The following is a 19,171-nucleotide window of genomic DNA, read 5'->3' as shown; positions in this document are numbered from 1 at the left end:
AAAAGAATATACAAAGCAAGTGATGCACAATGCAATCGCTCACCACCCACTGACCGATGCCCAGCCAGTTCCCGAGCAGCTGTCACCACCCCCCGGCCAACTCCTCCCAGTTTTTGTACTGAGGATGACGTCACATGGTATGGAATGTCCCTTGGGCCAGTCTGGGTCAGCCGTCCTGGCTGTGCCCCCTCCCAGCTTCTCGCTGGCAGGGCAGGAGAAGCTGAAAAGTCTTTGACTTAGTGTAAGCACTGCTTAGCAACACTAAAACATCGGTGCCTTATCAACATTCTTCTCATACTAAATCCAACACACAGCACTGTACCAGCTACCAGGAAGAAAATTAACTCTATCCCAGCTGAAACCAGGACATTGACAATAATACTGTATATACTGTCTTAAGTCTCAAACCTCTAGAGCACAGAAGCAAAAGCCAGAATAATAACCCAAAATAGCTCCAGACATTTGTATAGCAATCTTACTGATATATCATCAGAATAAGACAAGCAATGAAACTGCAGATTTTCTTCTTTTCCAGGGAAAAGAAAAAACTTCCACTAACTTCAAGAATAATAACAACACTGTATTTAACTCAAAATAACTGATGACTTATTTTAAATGTGATCATAAGCAGTATACAGCCTCAACCTTAGCTGCACAATGTATATCAACCCAAGGTTTCTTAAAGTAAAACACGAACATTACAAATTACTGATGAGGAAAGTAAAATGCTGAAGGAATTAATTTAATGAATCATTAATAATAACAGTGTTATTAACCACAGAATAGATGCTTAACTGTTCATTTCTTCTAGACACGTACTACAGAATTACAGTTTATACTGCAAGGGCATCAAAACTGTGAGAGGATGTAGCATTGCTCTGCTGCAATACTGAGGACAGGCATTTATGGGAGCTGTGAAGAAAAAATAATGTTCTGAAAAATTTGCTACACTGTACAGAATTTGAACTAGCTTAGTAGGTTCTCAGTGAATATAGATTAGAGATTTCTTGCCAGGAGATGAAAGCAGTGTTGGTATAAGCAATGATTGTTCTTTATTTAAAATGTTCCCAGTCTTTATTTATATATTTATTTAAAGGCTTTAAAACAATTCTTAGTCGAAGTGCCAAAATCATACAATGACATTTGACAGGAACAAAAGAAAAAAAGATGAAAAAGCAGCATTACTGTGGAGCATGTTACATCTATGTAGGAGTGGCATACATGCCGTATTCTTCACTTTCCAATGTGTAGATTATCTGTGTTCAGTTTAACCTTAAATGTCAGGATATCCAAACTACTAGTTTCGATAGTCTTTAGTGTGACTGGAAGATATTCTCTATTGCCGATATTTGTTCCTAGTCTGTATTTCAGCTTAATAAATGTTGACATTTGTAGGAGGGTACAATGGGAAACCTGCCTCTGGCTATTATTTTATATATCAGTTATTGTAAATATAATATAACATTAAGTGTACCTTAACACTCAGATCTACCTGGCTGTATTTAATAATTTATTTTTCATCAGAAAATATGATTTGTTGATATTGATGGTGTTTGCAGAAATATCCAACTCCAATAGCTACCAAGTGTCCAGGCCTCTTACCTTAGATGCAGAAGAGTCAAATATCAAAAAAGTTAGTTACTTACCTGATATTGAACAGAGATCTTAAAATAATCCCAGTTCAGTCACCAATTTTAGTATGAGAAACCTCCATTTAAGTCCCAGTACAAATCAGAATTTTTTTAATCTAGGTTTTCCAGGTCTCTCCAAACCAGAGATAACGTAGGAGTAAACAATGGGTTGTTTGCCATTTAAAAACAAAACAAAACCTGATGACAGGTCTCAGCTTGTCCCAAAGAGGAACAGGCAAGATGTCTAAAATAACAGTGAAAATATTAGTAAGAAAAATATTTCTTGCCCAGTACAGCTGAAGGCATTACACACTTTTAGTCCTGTCCCAAACAGCTTATGTTGCTGAGAGAATAAGCTTTCCCATTCAAATGTTGGAATTAATTGCTCCTAAGAGTTACTTAGTGATTAACCAATATAGAGAACATTTCTAACACTCTGTTCTCCTTTGCTATGATTTTAACCACTAAACTGAAGTATCAGAAAATATTAGAGAGACAAAAACCAAATAATAAACATCACAAGGCACTACAAATATACAAAACATGCTGAAATTGTCCTAAGTACAAAAGCTTTCTTAACCACTTACCCAGGCACTGACGCATCTGCCGCAAGTGGTGATTTTGAAATCCCCATAGAGATCCTTGATGGCACCAGTTGTAAAGAATCCTTCCACCATCAGCAAAATGCCATATACAAAGAATGCAGCTGCTACACCATATATCACATACTTGAAGATGTCAATCCTGTATAGGAACAGCAAAAATCATTTATCTGCATAAATATTTAAAGCTGACTCTGAAATTTCAGGGTGAGATAATCAGACCCACTAAGCCTCAGAGTTTCTACGCTGGAGTCAGCTTAAGTGCTGATGTGCTATAATGACAGCTGAAGCTGAGGACATGAGTGAACTTTGGAATAAAAGAGCATTGATATAAGAAACACTGGGCCATTTAATTTAATAAAAAGTAAAAATGGATCTGTGTAGGTAAGACAGCACAATTTGTCAGAATAATTTAAAAGTCAGTTAATTTTCATTTTATTTTTTCCTCTAAATAAATTGGCAAAGAAAAAAGAAAAAGGAAACAAGAATCTGACACATGTCCTGAGTAAAACATTGTATCCAGCACTTAGGCTATAGAAAATAGCCTAAGATATCTTAATATCTAAATCTAAATATGAAGATTTTGTCACAATCTTCAATAAACCTTTCTATATGTCAAAGTAGCTCTCAAGCTTCCTTGCCAATCTATGCTATCTTCTCATTATTATTTTTCCACTTATTCTCCAATGGACAAAGTGTCTGACACAGAATAATAAAGTCATCAAGAGAGATCCCTTACTTCAAACCAGAAACATGTTATTATGAAAGTAATAAGGTCAGATCATCTGGCATTCTTCTGTAATGGGGCTTTAAAAACATCATTTCACAGACCCAAAGCTCAAGACATGGAAGGATGGCTTACAGTGTAAGATGCAGAGCCCTAGAAGGCTCAGTTTATTACAAAGAAGATTACTTGGGTTGCCGTGTGGTTGTCCTGCCCAGCACTGTCCAGAAGCTCAACAGTGGCCCAAGAAGGCTCTGCCTCCTAAATGTTCTCTCATGACCAGGGTTTGTGAAAAGATGTTTGAAAGCACCTCTCTGCTCTAAGTGTTTTGTCTAAACTTGGAAACATTCCTAGTGACCATTGCCTTGGATCAGCAAGTTTCAATGTTTCCTACTTGGACTTCTCTCAAAAACTAGCCACAGTAAGCTTCCAGTTTATCAATACAACATAGCAGGAGTTGTGCAACTCTTTAGAAAATGGTAATATGCAGGTTTAAGATGTTAGTAAGTTCCAGTCATATTGTCCAGGTCAAGATACCAACAGCTCATAACAAAGTAGGACAAAAAATAAGCCAGAGACCCATTAGGATCTGCAAGATGAATTTTGACATGGACCAAACAATGACCCAAACTGGACGTTTCTCAAGACGTAAAGATTAATACTTTTATTGTTATGAAAAGAAATATTTAATGATAATATTTCTTTAGGATCACACTTTTAATCATCACCCAAAAGACAACTCTCAATACATGTTTTACATGTACAATACAATAACAAAGCTCAAAACCCCATTAAAATATCTTTGAGTTTGGACGGTTTTCAAGAGATTCAAAGCCGGATTCAAGTTTACAGTTGATATTTCAGATGTATGCCTGTGTCTACAACTGCACTGAATGTATCTTAAGCTTGCATTAGTCTCATAAAAACACAGTGAAACTCATGACCTGATTGGGGGTAGGAGAAGTATTATAAATGCATGCTTTTGGTACCTATTGTAGCATTTTTTCAGAAAGCGATAACTGAAGGGTTCTGGGAACGAGACAGGATATGTTTTTCCCTAGCATTCCAATAACAAAGCCCTCTCAGATTTTTTCTACATCACTTTTTCTTTCATACTCAAGTGAAAACTAGGGTAAGCTGATATCTGTACAGAATAAATACATGAACTATTCAAAATGGTGAAACAAATTTAACGCTATAGACAGTATTAGATGATGCAAAGGTGAAATTTATTTTAATACATATAATTGCTGATTACATTGTAAAAATCCCATTTCCCTAATTTTATAGTAATTCAGCCAGTGTAACACTGTTTTAACAGGAAAATGATCTTTTGAGCCTATCTTGTCATTATTGATGAAAATAAACTTAAAAGAAACAAACAGACAGCAATTTTGTGACTATTCCATAAGACCTCTTCCAATTCCTACATTATACACCTTATAAAATTGTGACCTCCACGAGTGGCTGAAGTGTGAGAGTTCTGCCAGCAGCATCTCCTCACAGACCTCAGTGTGCTCAGTGCCATAGAAATTACAAGCTATCATTGCCCTAAAGAGATTAAGGCTTTTGGGAAGTCCAGAGAATATTTCAGCCCTTGCAACAGCCCTTTAAACCATCTGTGCTGAGCCTCCCACAGAGCTGCTTGTATCAAAAAGTGTACTAAAAGATTTCTGCTTTTTCCTCAGCCTTATGTGTAACTAAACTAATAGCTTTCACTTAAGCCTTCTACAAGGAAAAAATATATATAGCTATACACTAGCCAAATATAGAAATCAATTTCTTCCTCATACACTCTCTACAGAGAAAACTAGTAAAATCTCTACTGATCAGACTACGGGAGATGAAATAGCCAGACTTACTCCAAGGAGAAAGGATCTTGTATAATGCAAAGAGTAAAAGTATAAACAAAAATAGTGAAACAATCGTTCAACTACCTCTTTAAAAGTCAAATTGTATTAGATTGCAATACAGAATTGTATTGCAATATAACTACATTTAGTGTGTGCTTTATTTAAAGAAAACCTATTACAACAGTAACATTTTATATATATATACTTGCAAAGATAGTGTTGGCATTAAATTATTCTGCTGCATTTGATAAATTTCACATAAACTTTCATTTCCTAAGGAAATTATAATAGATAATAAAATATAGGCCTTGTAAAATTGAGATTGCCTTTCTTTAAAATAAAATTTGATTCTTTGTGGATGAACTCAGGGAGATTAATTGCCATCTGTGTTTAAGCAAAGTCTCAAATGCTGCAGACAGAGCACGAGAGCAACCAGAGAGTTAGAAGGGAATGGCAGAAGGGGTGATGAACATGAGCCAATGAGCGAGGTGGGTAAGGACAAAGAAAAAGGACAAGCAGGGCTTACACTTATGCAGGCTGGAACAGAAGGAAAGAGGTGGGTAAGGAGCAAAGGAAGAAGAGAGAAAATTATAAAGATAAATTTTGTACTCCTGAGAGGATTGGAAAGATATACATTAGGTGAGGACTAAAGCTACACTGCATGAGAAGAACAAAAAGAAATCTTGAATACCTATTCACTAAATGCAAGACTCCTATGAATATTATATGATGATGTTATTAAAGTCATTAAACATTTCTATTGAAAGGCAGTCAATGAAGATTGCGAAGATAAACCTGATTTTAACAAATCCACGTTGATCATGCAATCTTTACATATTAACCTAGGTTACTGGGTAGAATAAGCTGAATGATTATCTAAACATAAATTAATTGTGAAAAACATCTTGAAATTAGTACAAGTCTTCTTTTTATAGAATAATCTAAAACATATTTTGCATAGTTTATTAATCTTATAGAGGTTCCATGAGTTCCAGATCTGATCTTCCTCACAACATTATGTTCAGAAATGTTAAAAACACAAACATCACTGTTTTCAATTTGTGATTTAAACCAAGCTGATCTTTCAATTTTTAGTTCTTTTTCTGCTGCTGGGTCATTAATTATGCCATATTAAGCAGACTTGCTAATTCATTAATCTGAATCTGGATTCTATCCAACAAGATGAATATTAAAATAGCTCTAGAGAAAACACTTTCTTCCTCTGACAGAAATTATTGATGGAAACCATCAATGCTAACATCTTAATGAACAGGTTGTAGCTGAGTACAAAGTAGACTATCCCAGCAGAGACAAGTCAGAGGTGAGTGAAAACATTCTCAGTGAGCCAGATCAATGTTGCAGATTTCCTACTGTGTATTTTCATGGTGCTCTGGCAAATTCAAGGATTAAAAAATAAAATAAATCAGCAAGCAATAAGATTAATTGTTGAATTATCATGTCTATGTGTAACAGGCTTTTGTGAAAAGTGTGTTATAACAAATTAGTTATTATTTTGTTGTTGAGACTTCAATCAACTGAGCTCATAATTATTACATCTTGTTTCAAAAGTATTTCAATATTCATAATTAGCTTCTGTTAACTGTGTCTAGAAGTAACAATGTTTTGGGCTTGAGGAGCTAGTTGCTTTACTGGAGTAAATCAGTACTGCTCCACCATAATAAATGGAATTACTGCCCCAACAGAGAAGCCAAGAAGAACTGTTAACATTGACCCTTTATATTTTATGGTGTCCTAAAAGGAATTGCAAATTGTAGGAACCCTGAAGAATTTACACTATTCAGTCAAATCGTGGTACACTTTCTACCCTCAATGTTGAAGGTTGGTACTCAGCTAATGCACACCAATATATATTTTTCTATCAAGATTACTTGATACTGCTTTGGAACAATCTACATACTAGCTAGAGATATTTTTCTTTAATTTGATTAATATAGGAATGCATGGCTGATATTTATTTGCAATTAACAGCAACAAAAAAAACCCCAACACATTAGTTTGCCCTGTGACATGTGATTCTCATGCTGTCCAGAAAACCTTTTTATTCAAATAAAGTATGTGTACACTTCAGCCTGAGCAAGAGATAAAAGAGGTTTTGGTTGGCCTAGCCCACCAGAGTACTAGGTATTACTGTGGAACTAGTTTTCCAGCATTTATAATTCTGCTTCACATTTCTCTTCTTGAATTTATAACATAACTTCTCCAAGTACAGATAATGACATTCATATACTACAGGTGCTGAAGAGCACATAGTTGTCAGCAAACTGTACCTATACTCTCTGAATGCAAGTAAATTCAGGCAATTATACCCATTTCCAAACTAAGAAAACACAATAAGGAAAATAAAATACCAAAGCTATCAAAGTACTAAATGTTAGTTAGATTATCATAGTACAATTCCTAATTAAAAATTGCCTTTTTTTATAGCTGGCATAGACAATTTAGAAAGATCAGAAATGCATGTAATCACTACCATTGGGGTAGGTCAGTTTTGCTGGTTTTGGGGGTTTGGGTTTTCTTTTTCTTTTTTCTTTTTTTTTTCCAGTCGCAAGGAACTTTGAATAGTTGATGTTCACACCTAGAACACACAATAATCTCTGTTACTCTGTCAAACAGCAATGCTGGCCTTCATGCTGCTCCTCTTGCCCCCTGAGGGACTGATCCTAAGAGGCTGTTAAGAGACTGATAGCAGCCTGCCCCCTCAAGCTATCTCAAGCTTGTGGAAACAAGTTTTGCAAATGTGTTTTTTGAAGAGACAAGATATAAGGGGATGTTTGCGAGCAAGAAGGTCTGTTTAGGGTATGCAGAAGCCATGACCCATGGAAGTTTTTAAAAGAGGTGCTCAGGCTCTCCTGCAAACTAGCTGGGAACAATTTCTTGGTGTAAGTTCATGACATTATTCACTTAAACAGTTTGAGCAAAGAAGATAGTTGGTACCGTGAAGCATAGAATTGTTAGCAGAGGGAGGAGACAAGCAAAGGCAAACTTCAGAAGGAAAATATACAGCCAGCAGGGAGAAAGAAGGATTTATTAATAATCATGTACTACCTGCAAAGTAAGACCAAAAAACTCCAGGTAACAACATAACTGAAATATCCTCAATGTGGAGAAGAGAAAAATGAAACTAGTAAGAAAATGTCAGCATAGGTCCATGAGGGATTTTTCTGAGATTAGGTTAATACAGAGTCTCAACTTCTAAATTTCAGGTGGAAAGAAAACAAAATTGCAGTACAGAATAATCAATTAAAGTTTGTCAGGGAATGACAAAAGGAGAAAGGATTAACAGTAGAAAAAGGATAAGAGCAACAAAGACCTAAAAGTACTTTTTATTAAAGTAGAAATAAAATATAATAAAAAGAAATCAGAAACATCTGATTCTGTATTTCTGGAAGAAATTTTGTATGTAATCATACAAATAATTTGCTCAAAACTAAAGCCAGATTGTTAGGATTATACAAAGAAGAGATCATCATACTATAATACGCAAATTACACTCACATTCTGCAAGGGCCAGATTTTGTTATTCTACTCTGAACAGAAGCTGATGTGACATAAGATCCCATTGATTTTAACAGATTAATTTGTGGCGTACAACTCTCTATAGGTATGCAGAATACAACCCTAAATATCATCCGCTAAAAGTTTGACAGTTACTTCCTTCCTAGGAATGGGACAGTTGAGCCAAGATTTTATGGAGCACCTCAAAAAGCAGTAGAGAATTCACAAACTAACGGAAGAGCAATAGCAGCGCAAGCCACATTTCTGCCCTATGGATCTTGTAACTTTCTTGGAACAGGAAAGGATCCAACATAAGAATTTAAATAATAATGAATTGTTTGAGTTCAAAACACAAAATTCTGACTATGACATACGGATGAGGCTGCTTCTCAAAGTTGTTTCTGATAATCCAGGCTTGTTCTGTCTGCTCACCTCTAGCAAAACTACTTTCTCAGAAACATTTTTTTAAATGCTAATTACAGAAGAAATCTGGAGCCCTCTTTGCCTGAAAGTGGCCAAAAAAAGATTGGAATTAGTGCACAGTAACATGCAGACTTCTGGCAGAATTACACGATGGTGTTGTGCACTATGGATACTGTGGATACTGAATTCCCAGGCAACTTTCCATAGCAATAATGCGTAAAAAGATGTGGCAAAAGCATATTACAGGATTTGTGAGTATTTCATTATTACACATGTAAACTTGGAGTCACAAAGAGTAAATACTGATAGCATGATACTGACAACTTAATACTAAAACTCCAGATTGGGATGGTAATAGTTAATTTTACCCTTTTCAAATCTCCTGTGAAAAGGCCAGTTATCTTAGTTTCACATGGCACATGAAGAAAGATTTAGCAATATGTATATTACATAGGAATATATGCTTTCCATTTTACATGTTTATAAACTAAGACTAAAAGGAAACAAAGGCACTTAAAAGAGAAAGAAGATATATCCTATGAAGATGAACCACCTGCTGAGAAGAGTCTATTGCAAATGCTTCAAGTCACAGGCACACAGTGATCATAGCCAACCTAAAATTCCAGACAACCAAGAAAGAGAGCTGCTTAACACAGTATTAAATAATAGAGCTGTCTGCCTAAAAGTAGCGGACTGTATTTGCACAGATGAAGACAAAAAAATTCTTTATGTAAGATCATTCTGCTGTTATTCACATGCACTGCTATGAATTTCCTTATTCAATTATTTCATAAAATGAGGACCACATTTTTGCAGGTACCTCCCAAATCCTAAATTTTACTTACATAGATTCTTACTGGGTTTGCTTTTAACAGAATACAGAACACTGGGCTACATAATACAGCTGAGTGGGTTGTAAATGTGACTTTTCAGCACTGTATAATCTTGCAAAGGTCATATTCTCAGGTGCTGGCATGTTTTGTCAGATTTGGTGCATCTACCAAATGATACCAGATCTAAAATGCTATGTTCTGCATCTAATCTTTAATATGCTAAATTTGTTCAGTGCTACTTTTTATGTGAGACAACTATCCCAGTGAAATAGAAACTGTTCTCCTTAAGTAAACTGCATTTTTCTTAAAATGAAAAATGCCTCTTTCTATGGCATTGCGCTCTCTCTGGTGGTTCCTATCAAATTATAATACACGAACAAGACACATAGGCCAAAGTTAGGCCTTCCTTGCAGAGATAACTTCATTCTTCTACACATAGTCAGAACCCAGGTACAAGAACTCAGAGAGTGCTGTTAGTGGGAACTCTCATTAGCCTAGTTAGAAGTCTTTTACCACTGAGCTCAGTGAACAAACCTTTAACTTTACAGCAGTAGGGATTATGGGTACATCCCCATTAGTGTTTTGGCTCAGGAATGGATTTTTTTTTTCTTTTAAGCAAGTCCTGCAGCTGTCCCTACTTATTGAGATATGGTTTGCATCATGTTTTTCAGAGTGCACAACATGGATTCCTTTCCAATTAAGCTAAACGGTAAGTATGCTCCAGGAGTGCTCCTACTGCACTCCAGCCGCTAATGGATGTTCAGTCCATTGTATCAGGCAAGACTGAGTCCAGAATAACTCTCTGAAATAAATACTGTATGAACAGCAAGTTATTAGCAGCGAGTATTTAGGTCTACCGATCAGTTTCTGTTGTGCTAACACTGCTTCCTAATGTATATATAGCCTTATGACTCCTCTGCTTAACTCTGGACTACATCTTCAGAGCTTACATCTCAAAAATACCAAGAGAGCAGATTTTCTGTAGATTTCAAAAGAGGTTTTGAATAAGGCAGTTCTCAGCCCACTGTTGTCCATTTTTCATAGTGCAAGATGATTATCAGCCTATGCAGCATACACAGTAGACACACTGTATTACATATCAAGCTAGGATTTCTACAATACTTAGGTGAAATAAGATTAATTGAAAACGATTTGCTGTCACAGAAGAAACTACACTTCACATGTATCAACATAGTAATATTCGGGGATTTTAAGGATAGTTTCTTATCTATTTAAACTATTGTTTAAATAACTACTTGGATACTATTACACAGTCAGGAGTGTGAAAACAGTCCTTACCAAAAGGCAGTATACACCTCCAAAAAGGCAATATCCTTCTCAAACAGATGACTGTACAAGCCTGGACTTCAATCACAGGCAGTCATCCTACTAGTTTGATATATGCAAACTGTGTACATCTCCACTTCTTTCCTGTCTCTTCTTCCTGTTCATAGGCTCATTTAGCTGAATTGGTGCCCAGATGAATCTTCTCCTTACAGAACCACTGGGGTCATCTGCCAGGGCTCTTTAAGACGGTTGGTGTTTCCAAACATGCTATGACACAGCCCTGCATAAGTTAGCAATTGCTTGTCCTGATACAGATCCTTACATGTTTGGCTTCCCATAATACAAATAGTGTTTAAAACATAATTTAAGTTCAAATTTAAAGAACACCAAGCTTTTGTAGCAGAACAAACATGTATAAGGAAAACCAGATTAGCACTACTGCATACTGAATAGATGACTAAAACAGAACCACCACATGGTCTAATGAAAATATTTATAAATTTCAGCTAGCCTTTACTACAGGTCTCATTGTAATACCTTTCACAGTATTCCATCAATATTGGTGTAATAATATGAATGATAACAGTAATATTTTTAGTGGTACGGATATTTAACTTGTGATAGCTGCAAAGCCAACAAAACCAAAGGACAGCAGAAGATCACAATAACATCCATTTATCTACCTCTCAAAACACTGGTTTCAAGCACTAAGAGGGGGAATATAAAAGCTACGCATGCTCTTTTGTTTTTCCTCGAAAGAAAACAGTTGCACATACATATGTATATTACTAAATAATATCCTTTTAATAAACAATGACTATACACTGACTGAGAGAAAGGTTATCAGCAAGCATCAAACTTGGACACAACAGCATCTGAAACACAGGCTTTCACATTTTGAAAGGAAGGAAATTTTTATCTGTAAGAAGGTGGCTCCAGTAGAGTGTCTGTGGCACTTCCAACAGAGAAGATAGTGACAACAGATTTGCAGATTGTAACTTCATTTAGTTTACTATTTGGTTTCACACCTTTAAAAGGGAGTGAATTTACAACGACCTGAATTAGCTCTGACTGTAGCAGGAAAATGTTAATGTTTCTATCAGAAAGATTCTTCATTTTCCACTCTAAGAGCGTGATTCCCTTGTTTCGTGGCCTATATATCACAACCATGTGACAGATGGCACTAACTGGCCTTGCATACTAAAGAGAAAGAACTGTGAAAAGATGCTGTTGGGAGATACACCAAACATACCTTGTGCTGCTGATTTCCTAAAAAATATCTTCTGGAATTTGTTCCAAACACCAGAAAAATATAAAACTCCAGCTCATACAATACACATTTGATAATCATACATCTATTTCTGCTGACTTCAGAATCTTGTCAAAATCAGTGATTAAGTAAGAAAATTAGTTATACCCAGTACTTTGCAGATATAGTGTTCACTGCAGTTTATTAAGTTATTAGAAGAACGACTGAATACCACATCTACCTCAGGCAGATTACTCCGTTTCAGTGAAGCCTACAGAGCTGTTAAATTGACAAAGTGGGCAACATAAACCATTCACCTCTTACAGCTAAAATATCATAAAGGCAGTTTTCAGGATAATTTAAACACCATATTTATTTTCTTAGGATGCCTTTGAATCACAAGGAACAAAAGTAACTACTCTACATCCACTGAAGGAATCCACATCGCAAACAACAGCTTATGACTTCTGCACATTAAATCCCCAAACAGGCATTTCTTCACTTGGGGGGGGGAGCAGCTACCGTTAGAGCAGTGATAATGTTGATAGTGAAGAAGTCCAGGAGTATGGGGAATGAAGTTTCACAAAAGTGATTCAGAAGGCAATATAATTAGTGGTTAGTCCCAACGAAAAGGTCACTCACTGATAATTCCAAATGTTTTTTATAACCATCCAATTTATTAAAGGTTCATGGATTTAGAAATGACTGTATAAAGAGAGAAGAGTCTACCTCATTCAGCTTTGTAATTTTTGAAGATATGCCATATCCATAAGGAATACCTGTCTCTACAGTATGTGTTCTCATGAATTTGAATACATTTGATTTATTTTAGTTTTCAAGAGTTTAGAGTATCTGTTTTACCTGCATCACCCTGAAGAAATGCAAGTCAGGCTGTAATCCAGTACTTTGAGACAAAATCCTTTCAAAAAAAGATCATTGTTACTTTTTAGAAACTATTGCTTTTAGCACCCTATTACAGGCCAAATTTGGTTTTGTTTTTTTCCCCCTCAAAACAAGCAAGCAAAAGAGCATTCTTTACTGTAAACCTTTGCTATAAAAGCACTATCTTTACCCCACCCAGCATCTCTCCAGGATGTCTCCAATACCCCAGAATCATTGACCATGATCATTCCATATTTTAACTTGGAAAGAAAATAATAAATTTGAGAAAATTTATTTAACTGCCTGGCATTTAAGGAATTTTAAAACCATCTGCAAAACTTGCTCTTCAGTTTTAGAATTATACATATTTACTACTTATTAGTATTTCCAAAGCAGAGACGAACTGCAGCTGGTATATATTATCTGAACTCAGAGAGGAGTCTGAGGAGCTGGAATCAGGGACCACGTCCACTCTGTAGGGCCAGCACTCAGACCGCCTCTTCTGTCCCATGGGGCTGCTGCTTTTGTCTGAAACCCCAAGGGCAGAGCCCTCCCAGGGGACTTGGAGGCCTATTGCAGGTTCTTCATTAATTCATCTCTCCCTGAGCATCAGGGCACCACGTGGGATGAGGGCTCCCCATGGGGCAGCCAGGGCCCATCCCAGCACCCCAGCCAGGGAGCAGGGCAGTCAGGGGGTGGCCGGGACAGGCCCATCCCCATGGCTGGGTGAGCTCGTGGTGAGGGACTGAGAGCTCCAGGCTAGACTGAAATGGGGTTCTGGACCATGGGCAGGTTGAGGTGAGGCCCCAGGGGAGGCCCCAGGGGAGGCCAGGCAGGGACAGTCAGGGCTGTTGGTGCCCTCAGGGACATTGACACTGACATTTCTGAATGGCTTTGTTGGATTTAGGTACTTTGGCTTTTATTTTAGGCACTTAAAGAGTGTTTCAGATCTTGTTTATGCCCTTGTTATGCCCTACTTTCTCTACAGGGGTCTGCTGCTTCTTTTAAATTGCAATGAGTAGCTGTATTGACAAAGATAAAAGATACAGGGTGGCTTGTGAGTTGTTATTTGAGTTAAGAACAAACACAGTTGTGGGTACAGTTAAAAAAGCCCTTATCTCTTACCACCCACATAAGTAGGTGTCGTTGGGCGCCAAAAGAACTGTAGTGGTTTAACCCCAGTTGGCAACTGAGCACCACGCAGCCGCTCGCTCACCCCCCCACCAGTGGGATGGGGGAGAGAATCGGAAGGGTAAAAGTGAGAAAACTCGTGGGTTGAGATAAAAACAGTTTAATAGGTAGAGCAACAGTCACGCACGCAAGCAAAGCAAAACAAGGAATTAATTCACTACTTCCCATGGGCAGGCAGGTGTTCAGCCGTCTCCAGGAAAGCAGGGCTCCCTCACGCGTAACGGTGACTTGGGAAGACAAACAGCACCACTCCAAACGTCCCCCCCTTCCTGCTTCTTCCCGCAGCTTTTATACTGAGCATGATGTCACATGGTATGGAATGTCACATGGTATGGGATATCCCTTTGGCCAGTTGGGGTCAGCTGTCCTGGCTGTGCCCCCTCCCAGCTTCTTGTGCACCCCCAGCCTTCTCAGTCGGTAGAGCATGGGAAACTGAAAAGTCCTTGACTAGTGTAAACACTACCTAGCAACAACTGAAAACATCAATGTGTTATTAACATTGTTCTCACCCTAAATCCAAAGCACAGCACTGTACCAGCTACTAGGAAGGAAATTAACTCTATCCCTGCTGAAACCAGGACAGTATGTCTCAGATAGGGATCGATTTTTATTCTGAATGACATTTGAAATCCACTGTGCTAATTAAAATGTAAACAGAAACCATAAGCGTGATTAAACAGAATCTAACACACTTCACTGCAGCATCTCCCTAGCACATTTATCACAGAAGGATGGACTCCAGGTCAGCCTCAGACACTTCACAGCACTAGAAGCATTAAGAGCCAAAATGTCTTAAATAACCTTAAAAAAGTATAATTTAGTAGGGCACACTGCTAGATTTATTTTTTTAATAATTCTTATTATTACTAATCAGAACGATAAACAACTAAGTTTTATTTCCATATCAATATGTATAGTTTTAAGAATGTAGGCATTGAACTGTTTGTTTCTACTTCCATATTTTTTCTTTCTGCTTTTTGGCCTTTCAAAGCAATATAATTACCATAGGGCTTTTGTACAGCCAACTGTTAATCAATAGTTGTGACAAAACATCAAGCATTTCTTCTCCCTACAAAATTATTTTAAAAAGCAGAGTAATATCTACTTAAGCAGGTAGAAAATTAACATGTGCAAATTTCTTTGAGAATCACACAGTTTATCCAGTTAAAAGCAGTGGCTTATCTGCTTTTAGTCAAAATATTTGCTCCTCCTGCCTTTAAGACATAACTTTAGAGACATCTTTCACAACTGAATAAACTGAAATTTCGATTCCAGTAGGTCTGCCAAGGAAAGAATTTGGTTTAGTATACCTTTAAGTAAACAAAAAAACCCAAAAAAATCAAAAAGCTACTAGCTACGCCAAACAATTAAATGCCAGGGGGAAAAAAAAAATCACCTTTACAGTTCCTTAATCATTTCCAGTGAATTATATGCATTTAAACTATGGCTCCTGACTGATATATTCACTTATGTATTTGACAGGGAGAAGCTGGAAAACTTGCTATGAAGCGAAAGCATCGATTTGTGGCTGTTCTGCACTAATGGCTTCCTAGGGACTAATAAAGTAAGTTAAAGCCTAATAAAATGACTGATCTTTCATTCAGGATAACAATGAACCTTAGCCGCCAAGTCAAGTCAGACCCATTATTCTAAATGACAAGCCAAAAATGGCAAAGCAGGAGTCACATACTTCCCATCAACCCAATATATTATTATACAAGAACATCTAAATTCCTTGGTCCTAAGAAGAAATTTGGATATGGCATAGCTGTGACATGCTTACTTGGTACATCCTCCCTTCAGGCTACTAATTCCACAAACAATAGAGCTAACATCACAGAGAAGCTTTAGAAAGGATGTTGATAATACAGCACTACACAAGTTAAGAGATTTAAGATCCTGTTTCTAGCTATCATGAAAACAGTGGTAACAGGTCAGATCAAATATGTATCTTGTCCATTTTCCTATCTCAAACAATGAATATAAAAAAGTAAGAGCAGGCAAGTCGATAGGATAACCCCCAACACTATTCTAGCCTCTGGACTTCCTGAGCTCGGTAAGTCTGCATGCCATTAGAAAACACCAATGGATTTGTTTTCCAAGATTATCCAGCCTTCCCTTGAACCCACATAAGCTTTTGGCATCCACAATATGCAACTAGCTTCAAAAGTCTGCTATACAACAATTGAAGAACCATCACTTGTTCCTTCTAAACCGGGTGCCTACTAGTTTCCTCTCATACCTCAAACAACTACTGGAAGAGAAAGACAATCTAACCATGCACACCTTATTCATAACATTGTGGATTTACAGACCTCTAGCCCAACAGCTCTTAATCACCCTCTTTCTAGATTGAAGAGTCCTACTATACTCAATTTTTAACCATATAGCTTCTGTTTTATAACTCTAATCATCCTTTTTTGCCTTCTTTGGGGCACCAATATTGTACACAGTATTAATGATATGGATGAAAGACGGATTTATACAATGGCATAAGTGTGTTCTCTGTTTTTCTATGATTTTCCCAGTAGTTCCTGGTACTTCGTTTGCTTTTTGACCACTGCTAAGCACTGAGCTGCCATTATCATGGAACTATCCATCATAAGAGGTCAATGTTTTGATGGATGATCCAATCACTTAACTTCTCCAAAAAACATTCACGAAAGAAAAGGCTTACAAATTTGAGGATAGGATTCTTCAGCTTTAGTTATGACCATTAGCAGCCAGATAAGAATTTGGATTTCAAATATCTAAGAAAATCATGTTTTAAAGAGACAATAAGATTAGAAAATACGTCATTTAATTTCAGGTTACAGTAAACTACTTTGTTAAATGTAATTTGTTTACCAAGAGGAAGGAGGCACGGAACAAAACAAAGACCTTCCAAAAATAGATTTTCAGGAGTAGCAAAGCATGAAACCTTCAAAACAGATGAATTCTAGGAAAACCAGAGGCAATAGAGTTGTGACATTTCAAGCCTCAGGGTTCTGCACAACTTTTCACGTTTAGGTTTTTTTTCTTACACATTTCAGCAAAGAAATTATCACAGGATAAAAAGGATAAAAGCAAGCATGTATGGAACAGTTTCATCAATATTATATGAAGTAATGTTTAGTAATAAATTAAATTATAAATATGGGATATTAAATAGTATTACAAATTTCTTGTAAATAGTAAAAATATCAGCTCTGTCAAAACTCCATCTGCTGAGCTTATCCAAATCATTCTTTCTAAGATTTTCATTACAACACACTTTCTTGAGTCAAATTTTTGTGCCCTGTAGAATTTTTCAGCAGTTTTAAAAGGAAACAATTAAAAGAAACCAGTAACTTACATGGTAAAGACATCAATAACATCTCCTGCAGCTCTTGTCATCTCAAAGTAGGTTTGCAGAATGTTGACAGTTCCTGAAAGTGCTTCATGTCCACAACCACAGAACAGTGCGACTCCAGCATACAGCAGGATGGTAGCAATCAAAGATGCATAGGGAATACCTCCCAGGCATTTGATACAACACTCGAAGCACCCTACAAGAAAAGAAATTTGTGTGTTAATGTATTATATCAAGAAAGCAAAAAGAAAGCTTTTACTCTTGAGAAACACTTTTGAAAATTGAAGACTGCAGGCCAAAGAGAGATTAGGTCAAGTATAACAACCTGTAATGTCAGAAAATCTATGAAAGGAACACAGGTTAATTCAACTTCTGAGTTTTCTCAGTTGCTACTTGACCTATTAAATGTAGACATGCCAGCTGGTTAACATGAAACATTAAACAGTTAACTCCTTGTACAGTTTCATGTTTTTATTCAGAGCAGGTTACAATGTCAATCCTAGGTTATACCTATACTCACAATTCCCCTTGCTCACCTATCGAATTACTGAGGAGGTTCCTCAATAACAGGAAAACCACAGAAAGAGGATATCCAGTTCAATTCCTCCCATCATCATAGGTTTATTCCATTTTTTATCTGTACAGTGCTGACAACAGAATTGCTCCCGCCCACAACACCAATTCTTTGTGCATCACTCAAATACCTCACAAGAATAAATGAAGATATCCCCCAAAAAGGCACAGAATTAGAAACAATTACAGAAGCTGAATTTTCTCTCAATATATTTTACCCTGTGCAATGTTTCTTAAATGAGGGCAATTGCTCTTGAGTTACACAAGGCCAACCTTTTGTCCAGCCACCAGTCTAAACTGATGCCCAGTTCCACAACAAACCCTGTCCCCAGCAATGGTGCTCAAGTTTCTGGCACTACCTTGCCTAGTTTGTCAAGTAGTTTCATCAACGGGGCATCTCTGACTCTCCCAAACCTCACCACTCCCACAATGACTTTTACATCCTTTAGAGCCCTGCCCATTGCCTTCTGGAAGGACAAAAAAAGCAGGAACCACTGGCTGAGGGAAGGCAAACATGCATTAACTCAGTAGTCAAAAGTTTTATTTTCTCCTAAGCATTACCAGTTTATGCCACAAAGGATTTGGATAGAAAACAAGGTGAGGCCTATAAAATTTAAATGTTGATACAGACAATAGCCAATTAAAAGGGTGGAAGCAAGGACAGGTAGCCTGGGAGGAAAACAGAGAAATTGTCCGAGCAGCCAGGGATCAGGTTAGGAAAGCTTAAGCCCCGATAGAATTAAATCTGGCCAGGGACGTCAAGGACAATAAGAAAAGATTCTATAGGTACATCGGGGATAAAAGAAAGATGAGGGAAAATGTGGGCCCTCTCCAGAATGAAATGGGAGACCTGGTTACCCGGGATATGGAGAAGGTGGAGGTACTCAATGTCTTTTTTGCCCCAGTCTTCACCGGCAAGTGCCGGAGCCTCACTGCTCAAGCCGCAGAAGGCAAAGGTGGGGACTGGGAGAATGAAGAGCTGCCCACTGTGGGAGAACATCAGTTTCGAGACCATCTAAGGCACCTGAAGGTGCACAAGTCCATGGGACCCAATGAGATCCATCCACAGGTCCTGA

General features: G+C 37.3%; 1 protein-coding gene across 1 annotated transcript in view; it reads right to left on the bottom strand.

The window, feature by feature from the left end:
- Positions 1-19,171, bottom strand: part of GPM6A (glycoprotein M6A) — a 135,522-nt gene that overhangs the window by 26,992 nt on the left and 89,359 nt on the right. The window contains exons 2-3 of the mRNA XM_009330692.1: positions 17,526-17,718; positions 2,219-2,375 (exon numbers count right to left, since the gene is read on the bottom strand). Coding sequence (XP_009328967.1) covers positions 2,219-2,375; positions 17,526-17,718 — 350 coding nt within the window. The remainder of the gene's footprint in view (positions 1-2,218; positions 2,376-17,525; positions 17,719-19,171) is intronic.

Source organism: Pygoscelis adeliae, unplaced genomic scaffold (genome assembly GCF_000699105.1).
Source record: "Pygoscelis adeliae isolate BGI_AS28 unplaced genomic scaffold, ASM69910v1 Scaffold167, whole genome shotgun sequence".
In the NCBI taxonomy this organism is placed as follows: Eukaryota; Metazoa; Chordata; class Aves; order Sphenisciformes; family Spheniscidae; genus Pygoscelis; species Pygoscelis adeliae.
The sequence above is the reverse complement of the archived record's forward strand: the minus strand, read 5'-3'. Positions and strand labels throughout refer to the sequence as shown.